This window comes from Somniosus microcephalus, chromosome 21, assembly GCF_052327205.1.
Source record: "Somniosus microcephalus isolate GS21.2 chromosome 21, FLI_Smic_1.0, whole genome shotgun sequence".
NCBI classification, from domain to species: Eukaryota; Metazoa; Chordata; class Chondrichthyes; order Squaliformes; family Somniosidae; genus Somniosus; species Somniosus microcephalus.
In genome coordinates, this window is record NC_141007.1 from 67950496 (window position 1) to 67971940 (window position 21445).

General features: G+C 40.4%; 1 protein-coding gene across 5 annotated transcripts in view; it reads left to right on the forward strand.

The window, feature by feature from the left end:
* The window catches only part of aspscr1 (ASPSCR1 tether for SLC2A4, UBX domain containing), a 238060-nt gene that overhangs the window by 122283 nt on the left and 94332 nt on the right, over window positions 1-21445 (forward strand). For 4 of the 5 annotated variants that reach the window (XM_085963846.1, XM_085963843.1, XM_085963842.1 and 1 more), the window contains 4 exons: window positions 9175-9243; window positions 12994-13148; window positions 15678-15759; window positions 17861-17927. In XM_085963846.1, the coding sequence (XP_085819972.1) occupies window positions 9175-9243; window positions 12994-13148; window positions 15678-15759; window positions 17861-17927 (373 nt within the window). The remainder of the gene's footprint in view (window positions 1-9174; window positions 9244-12993; window positions 13149-15677; window positions 15760-17860; window positions 17928-21445) is intronic. The other variant, XM_085963844.1, reaches the window with a different exon arrangement.

The following is a 21445-nucleotide window of genomic DNA, read 5'->3' on the forward strand; positions in this document are numbered from 1 at the left end:
AAGATTTCAAAACCAATTCATTCCCAGCAAGACCACGAATACAGGGAGGTCTCACTGAATTGGAAACAAGCCAATGCAGTACCTGTTTTCAAAAAAGGTTACAAAATAAATCCAGAAGCAAAATACTGTGGATGCTGGAAATCTGCAATAAAAACAGACAATGCTGGAAATACTCAGCCAGTCAGGCAGCATTTTTGGAGTGAAACAAAGTTAACCTTTCAGGTTGCTGACCTTTTGTTGGAACAAAACAAATCCAGTTCACTACAGACCGATTAGTTTTGCATTAATTACTGGCAAAATAATGGAATTGACCAACAGGAACAAATTTGAGGATTACCTACTTGTAAATAACCTGGCCTGTGTCACCAACACATTTTTTTGAAAGGGGAAGATCCTGGCTGATTAACAACCGTGACTTTGTTTGGGTAAGTGACATCCCAAGTGGGTGTTGGAAAGCCCAACGATACAGCATACCTGGACAAACTGAAATAATTAATATATTCCCTCATAAATATTTGAAGCAGAGAAGATAGAGGACTTTGGAGAAAGAGTAGTGCAGTTAGATTAGTTTTCGATTGCTTTGGTAAAGAGCTGGCACAATGGGACGACTGGCTGCCTTCTATGCTGTAAATTGCTATGGTTCTATGAAAGACTTAAGGCAGTGATTATCTTGGTAAAACTCAGATAAGAACTGGCTGAAAGATAGGACGCAGTGAGTACCAGGTAGGGGAGTGATATTCGGCTGTGGAGATAAGAACACAGCATAAGAAATGGGAGCCGGATTTGGCCATTCGGCCCTTGAGCCTACTCCATCATTCAGTAAGATCATGGCTGATCTTCTAGCTCAACTCCACCTTCCTGCACTATCCCCACATCCCTCGAGTCCCTTAGTATCCAAAAAGTTTTTGGATGTACAGGAAGCTTTCTGGTATCCGGCACGGACGGGACCGACGTGGTGCCGGTTCAGCAACAATTCCGGATAACCGAACGCTATTAGTAAAAGATACAGACCTTAGAGCTCTGTATAAAGCAACAAACCCTGTTGCTTAGCAACAGCTTCAGAACAACGTCCGCAAGTTGCAAGCGTCTCTGTAGCTTGGTAACAACTGCAGCCAAACCCTTGCCTTCCTCCATTTGTTGCTGTGCAAGTAATAAAAGTTATAAAAGTTACCTGAAACCGACTCCTGAATTTTGCCGGTTAACTGACATTTCCAGTTATTTAGGGGCCGGTTAATCGAAAGTTTCCTGTACTATATGGAGTGCTCCAGGAATTGGTGATGGGGCTCCTGCTGTTCCTCATTGACAAAAATGACACTTGATTCAGATATGCAATGTATGTTGGTCAAATTTGAGATATTAAATTAGGACAGTTGTGTGATGCAGCAGTCAAGGGATTACAGAAGAACCTAAACAAAATTTGCAAGTGGGCAGAATGCAGCAAGTAAAATTCAGTACCGTTAAGTGGAATGTGTTGCACATTGCAAATAAAAAAATCTGGGGTATTTGAATGCTGTTGAAATGCCATGGGGAGAGGCTGAAAGAAATTCAACACTTGCCTTATCCAGCCACTGCAAAGCACCGATTCCCTAAGTAAACACAATGTTGAGCCATATTACCAAAATGATATAAGAGGAATATAATTTTTAAAATCAACCGTATCTTTCTGTAGGAGTCACTTGTTGTCTTGTGCTGTTTTTAATAAAAAGTAAATGTAAATCACATAGCTGAACAGATCTTCTATTTTTTTGGGTGAAGGCAAGAGTTAAGAGGGAACATTAGCCATTATTGAATTCAGGACTTCAAAGCCACATCCTCAGAGGGCACAAATATAGCTCATGATAAATGAAAGTATGTCTTCTTGTAGCAATTAAGCAGGGGTGCCCCAGTAAAGCATGTTTGACCCCTTGATATTTCTTGTCTTTACCAGTGACCTGATGGCTGTAATTGAAAGCGATCACTTTGTTGTTAATGGCATCATCCTTTATGAGCAGTTAACTTCTCACCTTAAAGACCAATAACCTACTACTGCAGCCAGAGACAGGCACATTTCAGCAGTGGCTGGACAAGTGGTCTGGTATCTTATATATTGAGAAGACTATGACCACCAATCTTTATTCTGCAAGGGTAGCACTTTTTCCCCAGTTAGAAACATTCATCATTTCGGTTTGGGCCAATTTAAACTTCTCTCTGCCTGAAACTTCCTGTGTTCCAACATTCCTCCAGGTTAAAGAGGGGGCTGTCTTACAAGGGTAGGAATGATATAACAATCTGGTCACTAATTTTTTTTTAAGTGGCATTCTAACACATTAAAAATAATATATACAGGCAGTTCCAATCTATTAAAAAAAAAACAATAAAAAATTGGAGCATTTAAAATTTAACCTGCAAGATTATTTAATGGTTGCGATTTTGTTTTGTGCCCTTCGTGTGCACACACCATAAACAATCACTCTCTCTCTCTACTCTCCAAACCTTGGGAGCAGCAGAATCTGTTAAATATGCCCAATGGATGTGGTTTAAAATGCAGCAAGTGTGCAGAATTTTCACATTGAAGTTAAAGTAAAAGGTAGAAGGGCTCCAAAACAAATCAGAAGTCATTGCAATTGTCAGCTTAAATTGAGATCCAGCAGCAGTGCGGGATTACTGTTTGGCATGCACGAAGGATGACTCTGGGTTAGCAGAGTGTAAATGCTGAACCCGTTCATCCGATATTCCTTCCTGCTATTTCAGCAGAGGTATTGGCCTGCTTCCTACATTACAACAGTGACTACACTTCAATAGGTAATTCATTGGCTGTAAAGCTCTTTGGGACGCGCAGTGGTCGTGAAAGGCACTATATAAATGCAAGTCTCTTTCTTTAAAATGCGTTGACACCTGCACTAAAAAGCAGGGAGAGGAGTTAGAGAGGACTGTCGAGCATTTGTACACGAGTAAGTGTAATTTCAGGGCTGAGGTATCTGCATGTGATCCCACACACCTATGGCTACATTCAACAACTGTGGCATTAGTGATGCCATATAGCTCTTGTACATTGGTATGCACTACATAAGTTTGTTGCATTGTTAGTCTGTTGGAAGTTTGCGATTTATGGGAAATTCCCTTTTTTGCTGTAAGTGGATAGCAAGGATGGTGCAGTTGCAAGATCGTATCTCCTTCTTTTGTTTTTGTGCTGGAGAGAAAGGGCTTCATAATGTTTGACCAGTTAATGCAATAAGTATTCTTGATGCTTATATTCTCTTACGTCTGCTTGAAATCTAGAAACTCATCAAAAAAAAGTTCTAAAAATTTTGGATAGACTCATAATTATCATCCTCCTACAACCTGGTTAAACTCTAATTGCAACCCTGTTTTGATACACAAACCATAATTCAACAATTATCCATTTTTGAGATAAGTAGTTTAATTCGTAATATGCTTACCACATGGTTGGTTAATATTGGCTGGGTGCCCTGAAATCACTGTAAACACTGTTTAATGTTCAATTTCAGCACATTTTATCTTCATAAATGATTTCTGTTTTTCAGCTGCCAGCAATATCTTCCATGGCAAATTCCGAGCCTGTACATCGAAAACACCGGGACATTGGACAATGCTCGTGTTTAATGCCCTTTACATGACTGACATTTTTTGTATTACCGTGACCCGTTCAATGGTGCATTTTTTTCAAGTTCCCTATTTGTGAACTGATTTATTACTTGGTCAATGACTATACATCTTGCAACAGAAGAACTGTGTTGTTGCGGTGTGTTGTGGTAGCGGCTCAAATCCCAATCTTCAGCTTTTCTGGGGATTCTGAACCGGACGTGCGGCCTGTTTCATGTTGAATTTCTAATGCCTAAAAGTGGAATTTTGCTTGAGGTAGATTCACCCTGAGACATAAGTGAAAGAATTTACTTTTTAAGCCAGTGTGTGCTGAAGCGCCCCATTGAACTACCAAAATGCTACAAAAGATCACAAGATAATTGTACATTCAGCCCATCTTGGTTCATTCATCTAGAAAGACCCTCCGGTTTCCCCATTGCACCATCCAGTTGTTTATTAAATGACTCCGGTTTTCGCCTCCACTACTCTAGCTGGGAATTCCGTGAACTTTGGGTCTCTCCAGCCCCATAGAATCCTGCCGGCTGGGAATTTACTCGGGCTTGGGAGCAGGTGGAACTTCCGCTCACCCCAAACGTGACTCTGACATCGGAGGGGCTGGGATCAAGGGAAAGGAATTCTTGTGCCAGGAGTCTCCTCGCCCCTGACTTTCCCACTACTGAGCGAGCTGGATGTCGGGATGAACCGGGTGTACAGGTCTGCTCAATGGTGCAGATGGGGACCCACTTCAGTGTCCTGGCCTGGACCCCCATTAAACAATTTGCATTTATATAGCACCTTTTTATGTAGATAAATGTCCTCAAGTGTTTCACAGGGCGATGAGATTCTGACTATATGGCCCCTTTATAAAGGGGTGGATTGGGCTGCAGCAAAAAAAAAAGCCAGCTTTGAAATGAGCTGGTTGCCAAAACTGCTCCCTACAACCAGACAGGCACTCACAATACGCCCATAGTGATGTGGCCATTTAAATGAAGTGATCCCAACCGTACTCCAGCAGAGTCAGGAGCAGAGATCATCAGCCCCAGCTCCCTCACCGTTCTACCCACGGGGTGTGGGGGGCAAGTATTATCGGCCCTTGGATACTTTGGGATGAGGATAAACTGTGCAGAGAACTGAAAGCTTTTTTAAGGGTCAAAATTTGAGATGCAGGAGGGTTTTGGATTCCACTGAATTTTCCCTTCTAATTAATACTTTGCATCTATACATTTGAAAACTTATTTTGAATGTCCTTCAATAGCAAAATAAATATCTCTCTGATGACTGCTTGTCTGACATCCAGTCTTTGATGAGCCTTAGTTTCCTCTCTACAAGCACTGTCCCCCTACTTTTCAAAACTACCATCATCATTCCCTGCTCAAAGTATTAGTATTCTAAACTGTCTGTCATTACCCTCCCTCACAAGGTTTGATGAACAGTTTCTGAAGTAGAAGCTGATTTATAAACAGAGCGTACCACATTGTAGCTACCTTTCCACCCAGTTGACTTCTTGCTAGCACACCAAGTTTATGCTGCAACTTATCTAATGAATTGAATGTGGAAGAAAAACATATATGAATCTAATCCCCCATGATTAGAATTACTCAGTAAGTTAAGTGCTCTCATTTTTACAACTGAAACTAGCCCAAACTGATGAGATAAAAGTTCCCTTTTTCTGTTGGGTGTAAGTGAAGTGAATTTGGATAGTTTTAACCCAGTTTCTGGCATACTCTGTACAGTCTGGTCGCGATACTACAGCGAGGATAACCTTGGAGTCAGTGCAGAAAAGGTCCACCGAACTGACTCCTATTTTAAGCTAACCAAGCCAAGAGGTCAGATTGAAGACCCTGGGATTTTTTTTACTCTAAAGAGACGGTATTATTTAAGTATTGAAGTCTCTTAAAGGAATAGATTAATTGAACTCCAGTAATGTGCTCGAGATTGTCACAGAAACTTTTGAACCGGGATCATTGACTCAGTCTTGGATTAGAGAAGATCCACTGGACTACTTAGATTTAAATATTTTATTCAGCGGCTGGTTGGTGAGTGTGTGGAATGTGCTTCTCGGAGACCGTGGAGGCAGGGGGTGTGGAAAAATTAAGGGTGATCTGGGTACATATTGGAGGGAGTGGTTGATTGAGAGGTATTAATTTTTGGAACTGGCTAATGCAGTCTGTGGTCCTGTACGTTCCTCTGTTCTTGGGTGTGAGTCCACACCATAATTTGATTCCAAGGGTCCAGTAATTGTGGGTGGGGGGGTACATTGAATGGAAGATTTAGAAAGGGACTTGGGAGTAATAGTAGATGTTTCTCTTTCAATGTCCAGGCATTTAACAAAGCTAATAGATTATACAGCCAGAACAGCAGAACACCAGTATACAAAAGCTGTGCTAAGACTTTACAGTACACTGGTCATATCACACTTGGAGGACTGTGTTCAGTTTTGGTTACCACGCCACAAGAGAGAGAGGAAAGTGGTAACAGGTGGAAAAATAATACAGTTTACCACATTCCATTATGGAACAGATAATATTTTTATTACGAACATTATCTTAATTGTGAACAAGAAAATAGTTGCTTGTGCATAGTCTGATAGAATGTTGTCCTCGCGCTGCTTCCCACATCAGTATATTGTGCCTGAAATTCAAGGAGGATTATTGAAAGATCAGGGCTTTTCTAAGCTGCTGTCAATAGCAAAATAACCTCCCAAAACCCTCCCCTTCCAACAGCGAGAGATTGCAGAGAATTGTTTTCAAGGGAACGAATACAATCTACAGGGCCTTAAGAGAAATGTTTCTGTTGTTCTTGATGTCAGTACTCAAATATCATAGGCTTGAACAGTCCTCGGGTACAATTCTTGCATTGTTAACATATGAAAGTCACTCCTGAGACTCCAGATCTATGGAAGATTTTTTAATGCTCGAGATTCAAGTGAGAAATTTACATGCAGCTTTCCATATTTAAATTTCAGAGCAGCAAAATTTGCTACTATCTGTAACTTGGTGTGTGCAGTTTAATGGAATCATGGGCTTAAAGTTTATGCACCTACAAAGACAAAAAGTTGGACATCACTACTGTAAAAAGCATCCATTTCCTTAAAGCCTCCTCAATCTGTCTTGTTTGGTGGTGAGGGTGTTTGTAGATTCTGCTGTTATTGAATCAAATTGCAACATCCTCAATCTAATGTGGTAAATAGTATGATAATGACATCACATCAGACTGCAAAATTTCCTGTTTGCTTATAAGCAAGAAGATTTTAATAATGTAACACTATTATTCCATACTTGATTAGGGTGAACATCCCATAGTTCCCAGCTGTTGTTGTTTTCCTCTGTTACAGTTAGTAATACTTGTTTCTTTACCGTGATTGGATTTATTGACACTTCCCCTTTCCCCTGATGATCAAGTTGGAACAATGTTTGTAAAACATTTGAGGTCGGGATGACGGCGAACTGACAGCATTTGTCGTCATTCCGCCTTTAAAACTGACCGCAACTTTGGGATTCGGCGTATGCGCAGGCTAATGCAGAAATCCTGAAGTTGTGGTTAGTCATTGACCGCTCCGAAACTGGCTGCACTGTGCGTCCCAACCCGCAGAGCTGGGAATCAGTGAAATCACTCAAATCATTGAAACTGACAAACTTCGGCTCTTCTGCAGTAATTACGCTGTTAAACTCCCCACTAAAAGTTAGACCCAACGGGATTAGGTGTAACTGGTGTTTTAACAGCGTATTGACTGCTAAACAAATGTAATGGGCCTGAAAAACGAACTTTAATTTTGTGCAGTGTCAAATTTATCCATTTTAATAAAAATTCTAATTTTTAGGAAACATTAAAAAAAAATTAAAAATTTTTTTGAAGTGTGCTCATCTTTATTTCAGGTTTGCCTTTTCCCCATGTGAGAGCCCCAATCTTTGTTTTGCTCTCTCTAACATTTTTAAGAGGTTAGAATTTTAAGAGCTCACTCATTTCCTGGTTCACTGTCTGTGAGAATTCTGCATTTTGATTGGCTGCTTAGACAGCTTGTTGATGCCACAGCAGCTCGCACTAGGGGATCCCCACTATACTCCTTTGATCTGAATTGAACGTCGGAAAACCCGAACTTCTCGGCACAGCGATCATGAAATCTTTGTGCAAAGCTTACTTCAGGGCCAGCGGCGAACGCCTTTGCTTCACCGCTGACCGCGAATTCTGGGCCATTATTTTAAAAGTCAGGTTAAATAATACATTGAGCTCAAGTGCACGTATACGTTGTCTTATTTTAAACCAGGTCATTTTTTTTCTCCTTTAAAATGCCATATTGTTAGGCAAATTCAATAAAGGTGGGATGAAAACAGTTGGAACTTAATGCAATAAAGAAGTGCCCCCAAAGTTTAGGCATACACTGTTGTAATCTACAAATGTTACTTATTAGATAATGCCCTTTTAGCAGATTCCTTATATTCATTCTCAAGGATGTAATGCATTTTTTGTTTAGTATTCTAGGCAGTTAGGCTTTTCATGAAGAAAGAGGGAATGTGATTTTGTGGGACTTGAGAGAGTTGGCCATGCTGGAATTGCACCCCAGAACTCTTCTCCAAACTCATGGTATCTGTGCATTTCAGCAAATGTCACCCATACCCCAGCTGTGGCTCAGTTGGTAGCACCCTCGCCTCTGAGTCAGAAGGTTGTGGGTTCAAATCCCACTCCAAGAACTTGAGCACATGAAGCTAGGCTGACACTCCAGTGCAGTGCTGAGGGAGTGCTGCACTGTTGGAGGTGCCGTCTTTCGGATGAGACGTTAAACCGAGGCCCTGTCTGCTCTCTCTCAGGTGGACTTAAAAGATCCCAAGGCACTATTTCAAAGAAGAGCAGGGGAGTTATCCCCGGTGTCCTTGCTAATATTTATCCCTCAACCAACATAACAAAAAAACAGATGATCTGGTCATTATCACATTGCTGTTTGCGGGAGCTTGCTGTGCGCAAATTGACTGTCGCGTTTCCCACATTACAACAGTGACTATACTTCAAAAAGTACTTCATTGGCTGTCTAGTGGTCGTGAAAGGCGCTATATAAATGCAAGTTTTTCTTTCAGTCAGTCCCACGCAGCCTTCATTTTGGTTCTGAATAAATGGTACAGTTTAAAAGCATTGAGTCTCCTGGCAACAGATCCTTGGCATCCAGCTTCATTGCCAACCTGACAAAAGTTCATTCAAGATATTGTTGCTAATAGGAGGGTTAATTCACTTGTCGCTGTAGCGCCAGTAATCATTTATTGTCCATAAAAAGAATTACATTTGCAGTCCTGTTTATGGTGGGGCTTCCAAATATACTGCAAGGCATGCCACTGGTTTGTTCTGAGGTAGCACAAGAATTTTGTGACTAGAATGTTTTGGAGAGTATGCAGACACACCGTACTCATTTTTACAAAAAAAAACTATAAGCTGATTTTAACCCACCGTACTATAATCTACTGTACTGTGTTTCCCTTAAAGCTGTACCACCCAAGCTTGTTTGTCTTTTCAAATTTAGCTTCTAATGCACGTCCGAATAATGAATGCAGGTAATGTTGATTATGCTGAGAATTATTCTGTAATCCCTGTTCGTTCTTTTTGTAGAGCCCAGATGATATCCAACCTCTGAAATTGGAATCCCCGGAAGCATCCATCACTAAAGAGTATTTGAAGGTAGATATTGCCCGGTCCGCGTGTCATGCAACGTCTTCACTTCATCTTCAATTTAAATAATCGCAAGTATCAAGTGAAATGAAAATCCAAATGTCAGTTATCACAACTAAGTGTGGGAATAGTGCGGGGATGAGCTCTAAAACTTGACCAGTTTTGATTGATTAAGTTTTATTTGGGATGTGCCCTGCTCAATTCCATTTGGATTTGAGATTCTCCTTCAAGTGAGTGGTGGGGTTGGGGAAGCGGTGGGGTGGCAGTGGGGTTCTTATTCCTGAACATGTGTCTATCATCTTAAATTCGCCACTCCGATTCAGAGAGCCAAAATTGTGATCTCAGCACTATGTGACTGTGCAGGGTCCTATACCACTGATACCATAAAAGGAATACTGGAGATAGATTTGAAGGTACTGGACTTATAGATGATGTAATGCCACAAAAACAGCCAGTGGCTAACCTTAAAAAGCGTGTTTTTACAGAAGGCTTGACAAGTTGCAATGATGTAACCAGGCATACAATACACTTGAAATTCTTTCATAGCCCTTGCTTGTGTTGGTTCTTTATTTTAAGAGCTATAGTGCATGGAAAAAACATTCTGACTATCCCTTAGATGGAATCTAATTGGATTGATCTCTATTGAGGCCATATTGATATAACTTTACCAGTATATGCTTGTACCAATTCATTCACATGCTTTAAAACAAGTATTAAAATGTGCCTACCCACCGATTGGCTTCATGACAGTTTAGAGTATCCATAAAAGCTGTCCTTTTGATCTGACAGTTTTTTGATTGCCCTGGCGACATCACGTCCAATGTTACTCGGTAATTGGAAACACTGTTCGGTTGTATAGTATGTGATCTTGTATAGCAAGACAAGTTCATCAGCCCAGGATTTTCTGTGCCTATTTTGAAAGTTGATTTAGTGAGTATAGAAGCCTTGCTGTGCAACTGTTGGGTAAATGGGGCCACCATTTATTACAGTGAATTCCAATAAAGAAGAATGCGGTCTCTACCAAAAGTAATGAAAACTGGGTATAAAATGTTTTTTTTACCGTTGAACTTTTTCAAGCCCCTTTATTTGTAACACTTGTGCTTGAAAACATCACCTATCCTCGTTGCCCATTTTTTAATAAAATACTTATATGGGGAAGTTTCCTTTGTCACCAATAACACACAGGAACAATATATTTTGTGGAGCATTGCTTTTTATAAAAACAATGGTGATGGTATACTTTTAAGGACAAGTTCATTACTAAAATGGTGTTCTAAGTACAAAGTTGATCAGAATTACAGATGTGTTTCCTTTTATTCAGCAATGGCTTTTCTCACGTACGTTTTCTCAGTAAAGATAGTTTTATTACAAGAATTGATTTGGGCAGACATTTAGGTATCTTGTTTTCAGCATTCCATGCCGTAAGTCCCAAAATGGGTTTGTTTTGTGAATTAAATGGCTGACAATATTAACTGCGTGCAGGCCAGCATGACATTAATTGTCCTAGGTGTCTGATTTTTAATAATCCTATTGTTAATTGCGCAAAAGTGCAGTTGTAAACTGGCTGTGTTTAATTAGAATACCACAAACTCTCAAACGAGAGTTCACCAGAATACATTTGTTTACCAATGTTCTGTCATCACTCCCTTATTGTGGTCAATTCAATGTGAATCTTGGTCAAATTAACTTTGGTGTCTGAAGGATCCTTCATCCACTTGGAGGTTTAAACGGTGTAATTTGGAGAGTTTAAAAAAAGTAAAATACTGCAGATGGTGGAAATCTGAAACAAAAGCAAAACATGCTGGAAACACAATGATAAGGCAGCATCTGTGGAGAGAACAGACAAGTAACATTTCAAGTATGTTCTCCATCAGATGACCAGCATTTAAAAAAGAACAAAACAAATGAAAAGGGGAGGGGGATAAAACACGACCGCGCACACGGAAATAAATTGAATGACCTGTAAAGTGCTTAAATGGAGACTGGGAGATGGTTAAATGCCAGAAGTGATATTGGCATGACACAAGAGAAAGCAAGGAAATAAAGGACGTGAATGAGATGGAGGGTGTGAATAGCTAAAGCTAAAGGGGTGGTGGGGGTGGTAGGCAAGTAGAATGGGAAGCGTGAAAAACTGGCAAAGCGGAGCAAGCCCCAGTGACCCGGAGCCTGGTAGAAGAAACAAGCAGGTTGATATCAAGAGTGCAGATATGGAGGGAAGTCATTTTAGGGAGAAGGAGGGAGAGGAAAACAAACTAGGTTTTCCTGTGACAGAACATCTTGGTCAGTTGGTTCCATTTTGATGTCACAGTGGTTGCTGGAGAGATTGGCTTGAATTCTAGTGGTAGGAATTGATCAAGGTACTGAGTGCAGATCTGATTGCTGCAGACATGTTTTTATACTTCCCCTGAAAGCTTTGACTTATGGTGGGTTGCAGTCCAAAAGCAAGTTAGTGCCTTTCAGTACCTCACTTAAAAAGAAAGAACTTGTGTTTATTCAGCACCTTTCACGACCTCAGGATGTCCCAAAGCACATCAGAGCCAATGCAGTAACTTTGAAGCGTAGTCACTGTTGTAATGTAGGAAACGCGGTAGCCAATTTGCGCATAGCAAGGCTGCACAAACGGTAAAGGGATAATGACCAGCTAATCTACTTTTGGTGGTGTTGGTTGAGGGATAAATATTGGCCTGGACACTGGGGACAACTCCCCTGCTCTTCAAAATAGTACCATGGGATCTTTTGCATCCACCTGAGGACAGACAGGGTCATGGTCTTGGCTTAATGTCTCATTTGAAAGATGGCACCTCCGACTCCCTCAGTACTGTACTACACTGAAGTGTCAACTTAGATTATGTGCTCAAGTTTCTGGAGTGGGACGTGAACCTTCTGACTCGGGTGAGAGTGCTACTTCTGAGCCAAAGATTACACCTCAGTTAAGTTTTTTTATTCGTTCATGGGATGTGGGCGTTGCTGGCTAGGCTAGCATTTATTGTCCATTACTAATTGCCCTCGAGAAGGTGGTGGTGAGCCGCCGCCTTCAACCGCTGTAGTCCGTGTGGTGAAGGTACTCCCACAGTGCTGTTCGGGAGGGAGTTCCAGGATTTTGACCCAACGACAATGAAGGAACGGCGATATATTTCCAGGTCAGGATGGCGTGTGACTTGGAGGGGAACTTGGAGGTGGTGGTTTTCCCATGTGCCTGCTGCCTTGTCCTTATAGGTGGTAGAGGTCACGGGTTTGGGAGGCGCTGTCGAAGAAAGTGACAATTCTTCAAGTGTGAGCCTGGAAAATGAGTGTTAGCAGGCTATTTGACTGTGGTGATATCACAGTCAACCCAATCATTAGGTATCACAGAAATCCCACAGTGCAGATAGAGGCCATTTCGGCCCATCCAGCCTGCACCGACACATATCCCACCCGATCCCTGTAACCCCTACACCAACACCAACACATATCCCACCCTATCCCCGCAACCCCATGTATTTAATCCCCCCAACACTAAGGGTCAATTTATCATAGCCAATCAACCTAACCTGCACATCTTTGGACTGTGGGAGGAAACCGGAGCACCCGGAGGAAACCCACGCAAACACGGGGAGAATGTGCCTATATTATTCACTGATATTTGCCACCCTGAGTGTTTTTTCTCTGCCTAGCCCAAGGGAACTGAGGCTAGTTTCCCTATTACCACCATAGTTGAGAGTTTGACTGAATAAAACTGACTGTTAATGTGCTAACAACTTGATTTGCTTTCTATCCAAGCCTGTTGACAGGGAGGCACATGTTTACCATTTGGATGGGAAGAACCATGCACAAGAAAGTCTTGCACCAAGTGCTTTTGAGGAACTACCTGATGAATTCTTTCAGGTTACTATCGATGACATTAGAAAACGCTTTGCTCAACTAAAAAGTGAAAGGTAATCTGTGTGTTTGCTTATGTAGTACCTTATCACAATGTTATGTAGACAAAACAAATGTATCTTGTGTAAAAATATCAGGATATTCTTGCATGCAAATGTATAGTTATCGAGTGGACAGCCCAGTAGTGAAGCTCCAGTGGTATCAGCTTCTGCACTTGACTCATTACTGGTCTTAATCAGGCACTTTCCCCATCGGAGACAGACAACAGTTGAGATTGATCCCCCATTTATCCCTCATGGCAATTGTGGTGTTGAAAACAATCCTGTAAGTGCCAGTGAAAGTATCAGACTTGCCTTTGGAGGGGTTTTTGCCCGGAGCCTGCGATAGCTGCCAATGGATAATATAAACAATGTCCGCAGCTGGGCTTGAGTCTCAGCCCAGCATTAGGGTGTTAACCTTGCACGTTCCCCCAAGATTGGGCAAGATCCCAGCCAGACTGATGAAGTTGCAGACATAACTTTGCATTAACTACACGTAAGGAAATCTCACGAATATCTGCATTCTGCGGTGCTGTGAAAACGGGGCAGATTAAACAAAAAGAGAACCAGTGCATATTTTAGAGGAAAAAGTGGTTCTGTGATATAAATGATATTCTCAGAGATGTTGTGCTTGTACACCTGTACTGCACAGTGGCATCAGAAGGAAGTTAGGGAATAGTGCGTAGTACAGTGCAATCTTTTTTTAAGCATGCTTATTGGGTTTGTACGATAAATTTAGTACAGTAAGAATCAAAACAATTGACTAACAAAAGTTGTTAACTGATTTTACTTTTTCTTGCTATTGAGATTTCTAATATAAAAAGGATTTGGGAAACAATGAAATATTCTGATGGAAAAGGGATAAGAACATTTTTCAGCATCTATTCCTAAACTGGATATGATACTTGTTTAGCCCATTTCACCAACCAGCTCTGATGTGTAGACGACATTGGAAAGACACCAAATTTTGGTTATGATAATGTTATCTTGAAGTCTCGTATTAGTGTTTCTTTACTTTGACTATAAGAAGAACGTAACATCTAGAAATGCAAAAAAAGCTGTTCAGTTCATACAGCTCCCTCCTTCATTCAGGTCCCTTTAGTACCTAATCTTGGGTCAAGCTTACTTAACCATGCAGAACATTCAGAATAAAAAGATACAAGAGTTGAGGGAAGCTGAAGGTTATGCTATCCTCTGCAGTACTGAGTTGTTGCTTTATGGATCCCTTCAAAAAATTCATCTTGAATGAATGTTCTAGGAATCAGTGTAAAAATGTGTTTTATATCCTAACCACTGCCAAATTATGTTAACAAAATTGCAAAATTCTCACGCCAGAGGCTATTTTTATTGCTGTGTTCCGCTCTGCTTCCTTGCCTTAATTTCAGAGATTGCAATTTTATATAATCCCCGTGTAGGGCCGATGTATTTGACACCTTTTCCTTCTATTCTGGGACTACGAAATACTGGATAAACTTGCATTTATACAGCGCGTTTCACAACCGCAGAATGTCCCCAAGTGCTTCACAGCCAATAAAGTACTTTTGAAGCACTATTGAATGTAGAGAACAGTGGCAGCCAATTGGCACATAGCAAACTCCCACAAACACCATTGGGATTAATGAACAGTTAATGTGTTTTAATCTTGTATCAGGGATAAGCATTGATCAGGGCAGCTCAGCCATAACATATTGGGAAGTAGCAGGACTGGGGATTGTACATATGATTCCCAAGCAGAAGAAATGGAGGGGATAGCCAATTCTAGGAGGTAGGGTGAGGTGAGGGTGAGCAATCCACTACTGTCCTTCCATACAATTGGCTCAAAGCAGTGCAACGAAGGAGGCAGGGGCAGGTCATTCCTACCCCTAACTATAACTGATGTGTGACCAGATCGAGAATAGAAAAAGCAGGGCAGCAAATAACATAAACACAATCCCCCAGACCCCCCGCTCACACAAAATACAGAAGGAGCAAATAGCTCATCAACCAGTGGAAACAATCTTTCAAACAATACTGACCAACGATTTTAGACATACTCTGCTCCTCCATATGTAGTTGCAGTGTATCACACTCCAGCTCTGTACTCTCTTGGCTGAGTGGTCGGGTACTACTCTTACCTCTGAGTCAGAAGGTTGTGGGTTCAAGTCCCATTCCAGAGACTTGAGCACATAATCTAGGCTGACACTTCAGTGGAGCGCTGCACTGTCGGAGGTGCCGTCTTTCAGATGAGACATTAAACTGAGGCCCAGTCTGCCTCCTCAGGTAGAAGTAAAAGAGCCCGTGGCACTATTCCGAAGAAGAGTATTTTAACAAAATAGATTCAAACACGAGTATCAATTTGATTTTTAAAAAATAGGAATTTGCGGTTTTGCTGGAATTGCTCAATAATGGGTGTGAGATGAGGATAGGATCAGACTTGGCTATGATGCTGCCTGGTTAAATCTCCTTCCTATGGAATCTTACCCAAGCAAGGGGTCAACATTATTAGGATGGGAAGTGAGAAAATTGGTAATTTTTTAAATAAGTATTTCATTGTTTCTGTTTGTTCAGGCGACGTCTTGAAGAGGCTCCATTGATGACAAAATGTATGAGAGAATCTCATATGGAAGAAAAGACAGAGCGCTACCCTAAGGTTAGTGAATATCCTGTTTCCTGAAGAATAGTAAAATCTCACATCAGTAAGTAACTGCCATCAATTGAGAGAGAATTTTTAAAATTAAGACATTTGATAGAATATTATTTGTGGTAAAGCATTCCATATTCTAATAACCCTCCCGTGTGAAAGAAAACATTACTTCTAACCTCTCCTTCATTCTTCTAGTGATATTGAGTCTACACCCAAATAACTTACCAACCAGTGGAAACAGTGTCACTGTTCTCTGTTCCAGTGAGAAAACCCTCATTTTTTTCAAGCCTTTCTTCATGCTTCAATTCCTGATATCATTCTAGAAAGAAAAAACTTGCATTTAAATATGGCATTATGACCTTATCAAGGCATCCCAAAGAGCTTCACAACCGACAGACCTTCTTGTGAATCTTCACTATCCTTTTCTTGTCTAGTCATTCCAATAATGAACCGTCCTGATTATTCTGGGGTGCATGCCTTCTAGGCCTGTTGACTTTTCAGCTCTCAGTCCGACTAACTTTCTTGATGCAGTTTGTATTTGAAAACTTATTTCTAGCAGTGGCTATTCCACCTCGCCTTAGGTCGTCTTACAGTCGCATTGTCTTCTCTTTAAAATACTTATTAAACATCGCTGCCATTTCAACTCTTTAGTCCCACCCTTCTTTGACTATCCCATTACTTTTGCACTTGCAAAAGCTTTTGTTGTTTTTCTTTACGTTGTCTTTCTCAGTAAGTGAAATTTCTTGTAGAAAATAAAATAGAAAGGTGACACAATCCAGTATTTAAAATGTTGGAAAGCATGGATAATATGGACATAGCCAAGTTATTTCAGTACAAAATCTTCGATTGTACAGTGGGGATTAAAATACATTTTTTCCCAATACCAAATAGATGAATGGCATATACTCTGTCAAAAGTGGTTATATGATATATTGAAGTTTAAGAAGGTGCTAAACCAAACATCTAGTTAAAAATGGAATTGTAGGTTATAAGGATAAGTATAGACATAGGTGATCCAGTCCATTTGATATTATGAGGAATATTTGCCATGGAATGCTTTTGGCCAGAGTGAAATGGTATTGGTTGTAATGTTCCACTGATATTCTTTGCTAAATTACCTTGAAGTTTTCTATTGAAATCTAGTGTATAAGCCATAGTGACTAATCCTCTTTATAAAACATGTTTGATCCTAAAAAGAACCTATCTTTCTGTCACAGAGTGATGAAATAATTTGGCAAAATTAATTCATTTGAGGAAAAGAATTTAGTGTGGAGTTGCAAAGGGACATGGACGGTGATGCCATTTCAAGAAATCTAAAGATAAATTGAATGTTTTAAAAAAAAAAAAAAGTTGAAACATTAGCACAGTTTTAAAATAGAAATTGCGTGTGTGTGTGTTTAAATTACTTTGGTCATCAATGTATGAAGGAATAGGAGAAAGTTCTGGATTATCCCAAGTACATGTTTAAACAAACTTATAGCTACAGTATTGGTTTAACCGTTGCGGTATTTTTTGATGCTCCTCAAATGTTTTTCCATCACCAAAGGCAAGAAAAAAAGTCACTAAAGTACACATACTTGTGATCCTGTTTGCTAGTTTCTTTATTCTCATCTACCAAGGAGCATTGTCTTATGAAGAATATTTCCTTGCCATCATCTTTCTCTCACGACTCTGTTCTATAGCCACATTGCCGTTGCCAGCTTGGAAGGCACAAGTTGGGCAGGAGTATTTGGAGTCAGAAAAGTGCTCGGGTTGCATTGGCCTTGCCTCATCTCCTGTTTGAGATGAAGTGGTGTGCAGCTTTGAAACATTTCTTTTGCCAACTCCCTCAATCCAGCCAGCGGTATTAGTTGGGGTTCTCCCTACTTGAAAGCTACAGGACCCCACACCTTGATTAGTTGCCTTGAATAGAATGACACAGCTGAACTGCATTAGTATTTTTACATATAAAGGGTGGCAATAGGGTATGTAAAATAAATGATATTTTGCTATATACTTGTATTAAAAGCTTAAAGATGTATTCCACAGAGTTACCCAAGTAGTCTTTTCACGTAACTTATTAATAAACAATTTTGACTTTGATTTCACTTTTGTTTTGACTAAATAGGTTGTTCTAAGAGTGCAGTTTCCTGACAGACATGTCTTACAAGGTTTCTTCAGACCCCTCGAAACAGGTGAATTATTTACTGTATGTTTATTATTTTAGTTTTGTTAAGGAAATACAGTGGTGACCAGGCACATACCCACTCTCAGGCCAACGCCTGCATGTGGGAAGGGGAGTTTTATCTGGTATCTTTCATTTCCCATCCCAAGACTCGGACCTGGGTCAGCACCATGATTAGAAAAACTGGTGCCATGCTCAAGACACCTCATCCCTAGTACTTGCAGCTTCAGATCCACCTCAAACCTGGGTGCAGCCCTTCACTCTGAGACCTGACTCTGCACTTTAAATAATGAGCCCAAGACCCTCATTACTTGCACTAATGTCTTAGGCTAGGCTCACCTGGTGTTCGAGTTCGAGTCAGACTCTGCCCCACTCCCAGGCACTGCTGCTTCAGCCACATGCCAACTTGGGAAGAATCTTGAATCAGAGCTTTGTCTCAATTCAGGCAAGGTGAACTGCCTCACCCCAAACACAGGTAAGATAGCGAACAATATAAAAACTTTGTGAAGCGAGAAGCTTTATGCCAGACAGTGGAGGGATACCTAAAATCCTTAGTACATCTTTTATAAACAAATGATGTAATGTAAACCAGGTTACCTATTTTTTAGTCTGCCAGCAAGTCCGGGAAACCTTCTGTTTTCCCTGTGCCAACCAGAGCTTAAGCTTTCAATGACTCACGTTCTGACGAAGGGTCATCGACCTGAAACGTTAACTTTGTTTCTCTCTCCACAGGTGCTGCCTGACCTGCTGAGTATTTCCAGCATTTTCTGTTTTTATTTCAGATTTCCAGCATCCGCAGTCTTTTGCTTTTGCACCAGGAATAACCTCATTGCTACAATATTAATCCTAAACTCCTGGTATAAATGCTGAAAGTGCAGTTTACCTGTGCTCACTCTCTTGCTACTTTTCCTCTTGAAGCTAGTGAACGCCCAGTTTTTCTAAAATTGCTCCATTTTGGCGGTGGACCAACTTTAAAAACCCTGGCTATCACTGGCTTAAAAGAAAAGCTTTAAAAGTAACGCCAACCAGTTAAAATCTGCAATTTGGAACATTCGTGTGGTTGTATCATAGGCACAAGGGGCTGGCAACACTTGTACAAGTATGCTGACCCACAGCACTCTGGGTTAAACCTGTGGTGAATGAATAATATCAGTATAATAAATTAAGTCTGATTATTTTTCATAACTTGGCTGTTTTGCAGCATTGCATGTCTGATAAGAAATACGATGAATTTATCATTTCCTTTATGGGTCATACCTGAATCTTGGAGCTCTTTGAGGGCACATTCCACATTTGGGAAACCTTGTGGAGATGTTGAGCAAACTGCTGGTTAACCAGCTTCTGCTTTCTTCATGTGAGACAGACAGCATTGTATAATTTTCATCACCTTGCTCATTCAACAGCCTGATCGCTTTACACTAGTCTTCATTGTACACAGGTGCTGTGTGTTGATGCAGTAGTAGTAGGCGTGATAATCAGACATGTCTAATTAATCCTCAAGAGTGTCTTTTGTTTCAACATGCATATTGAGGTTACCAGTGAACAAGTTAATGTATAAAATTAGGTGATCTTATATTTGCATAGAAAATTAGCCTATTACCTACAAGATGAACTCTTGTTCTCAGCCATGCTTCTGGGAAAATGTGTCAAAGGTGAAGTGTTTCCTTTCAGAGAGGAATGAAAATCAGAGGGTAAGATATCCAGGGACACTGCAATGCATCTTCCAGCACAAGATTACAAAGTGGCATCGGTAGGTTTCTAAATCAGGAAGTTGGGGTAGATGGTACCTAAATAGGGAGGGAAAGCATAATAAACTTGTGTTTGGCGGGGTGTTAGGTATTGACCTGGAGAACATTGCATAACTTGTATCTGTGTTCTGGAATTTTATTATTTTTAAAGTGCACATCCATGAGTCTTGCATTATGTAACACTTCTCCTTCAGGCTCATAACATGAACACCATACCTGTTGAGGCCTGTGTACTAGATTTGACATGCATTTGTTTTTCATATACATAACATATTTAAAATATAAATATTTAAATCACAAATAAACAGGAGACAAATGGGAATTCTTTGTAATGAGCTTCTCATGTCCTGCTCCTTTTCCGTTTCCCTCCTTCCTCCACCACCACTCCCAGCCTTAAAGTAGGAATCTGTTTAATGCAGTTTGGGGAGACATTCACAAGGTCTTTAAAATATGATCATAAGAAGGAAATCACAAGATAATTACAACTCCGCTTAATTAATCTCTCCAGAAAGATGCTAGCTCTCCCCATTTCAGCATCTAAATGATTCCAGAGTTTTAGCCTCCATTACTCTATCTGTAAATCCATTCCATGCGTTGATCACTCTGTATGAAGAAGTACTTCCTAATCTCACTCTTAAGTATACTTTTACTAGTTTGAATTGTGTCGCCCTCCCCAACTCTTGCAATTTATTGTAAAGTGATATTCTGGGTTTACCTTTTCCATTTCACTACTACTCTTGCATAGCTCTAAGATCTCACCTTTTTAGGCTGAAATGTCAAAGTTTATCCAGTCTATTTTTCCAAACTCTGTCACTAAGGATCAACCTCGTGGCTCTTTACTGCAGTTCTTCAGTACTTGGGTATCTACCATTTTACTTTAGGCTCATTGTTAGAGAGAAGATGTTTCCACTTGCAGGGGAGACCAGAACTAGGCCATAATTATAAGATAGTCACTAATAAATCCAATAGGGAATTCAGGAGAAACATCTTTACCCAGAGAGTGGTTAGAATGTGGAACTTGCTACCACAGGGAGTAATTGAGGCGCAAAGCATAGATGCATTTAAGGGGAAGCTCGATAAACACACGAGGGTCGAAAGGAATAGAAGGATATGTTGATGGAGTGAGATGGAGGAGGGTGGGAGGAGGCTTGTGTGGAGCATAAACACTGGCATAGAGCTGTTGGGCTGAATGGCTTGTTTCTGTGCTGTGAATACAGTGTTAAGACTATGTTATACTTGCAAGGTTCTTGCCAGTATTTAGATAGTTGAATGTTTGAGAAAATGTAATTTTTATTAAATGATGAAGGAATGAGAGGCCGAGTGGTTCTGAGTTAGAGAAATTGATTTCAGATCAGAGCTCTTTATATGGACCATGTGTAACAAACCGACTTCACTATGCATTGTGCATATTTTTAACTGAGACTTGTATAATTTGCAAAGTGCAGTTTAAATCAGATCTTCCTTTTCACATGGATAGCTCTGCATGTACATCAGGGGTTTTAATCCCTGCCTACCATGAAGTGGGTTGAACACCAGCAGCATCTTTTTCTTGTTGGGAAGGATTTTTTTTTGTTGACAATGTCTAATTAGATTTTGTTTTGATATGGAAATTTGAATCAAATATTTCATGTATACAACTTGTATGAACTCGTTTGAGCTCTGTAGTTGCGACAAAAACAGCTTTTCTATGAGCAGATGCCTTCAGTTGTGTAATAGGAAGAATGACAAGAATTTCTCGCTTTAAAATGTGGTAAATACTGTAGCAAACGGTGTTTTTGTC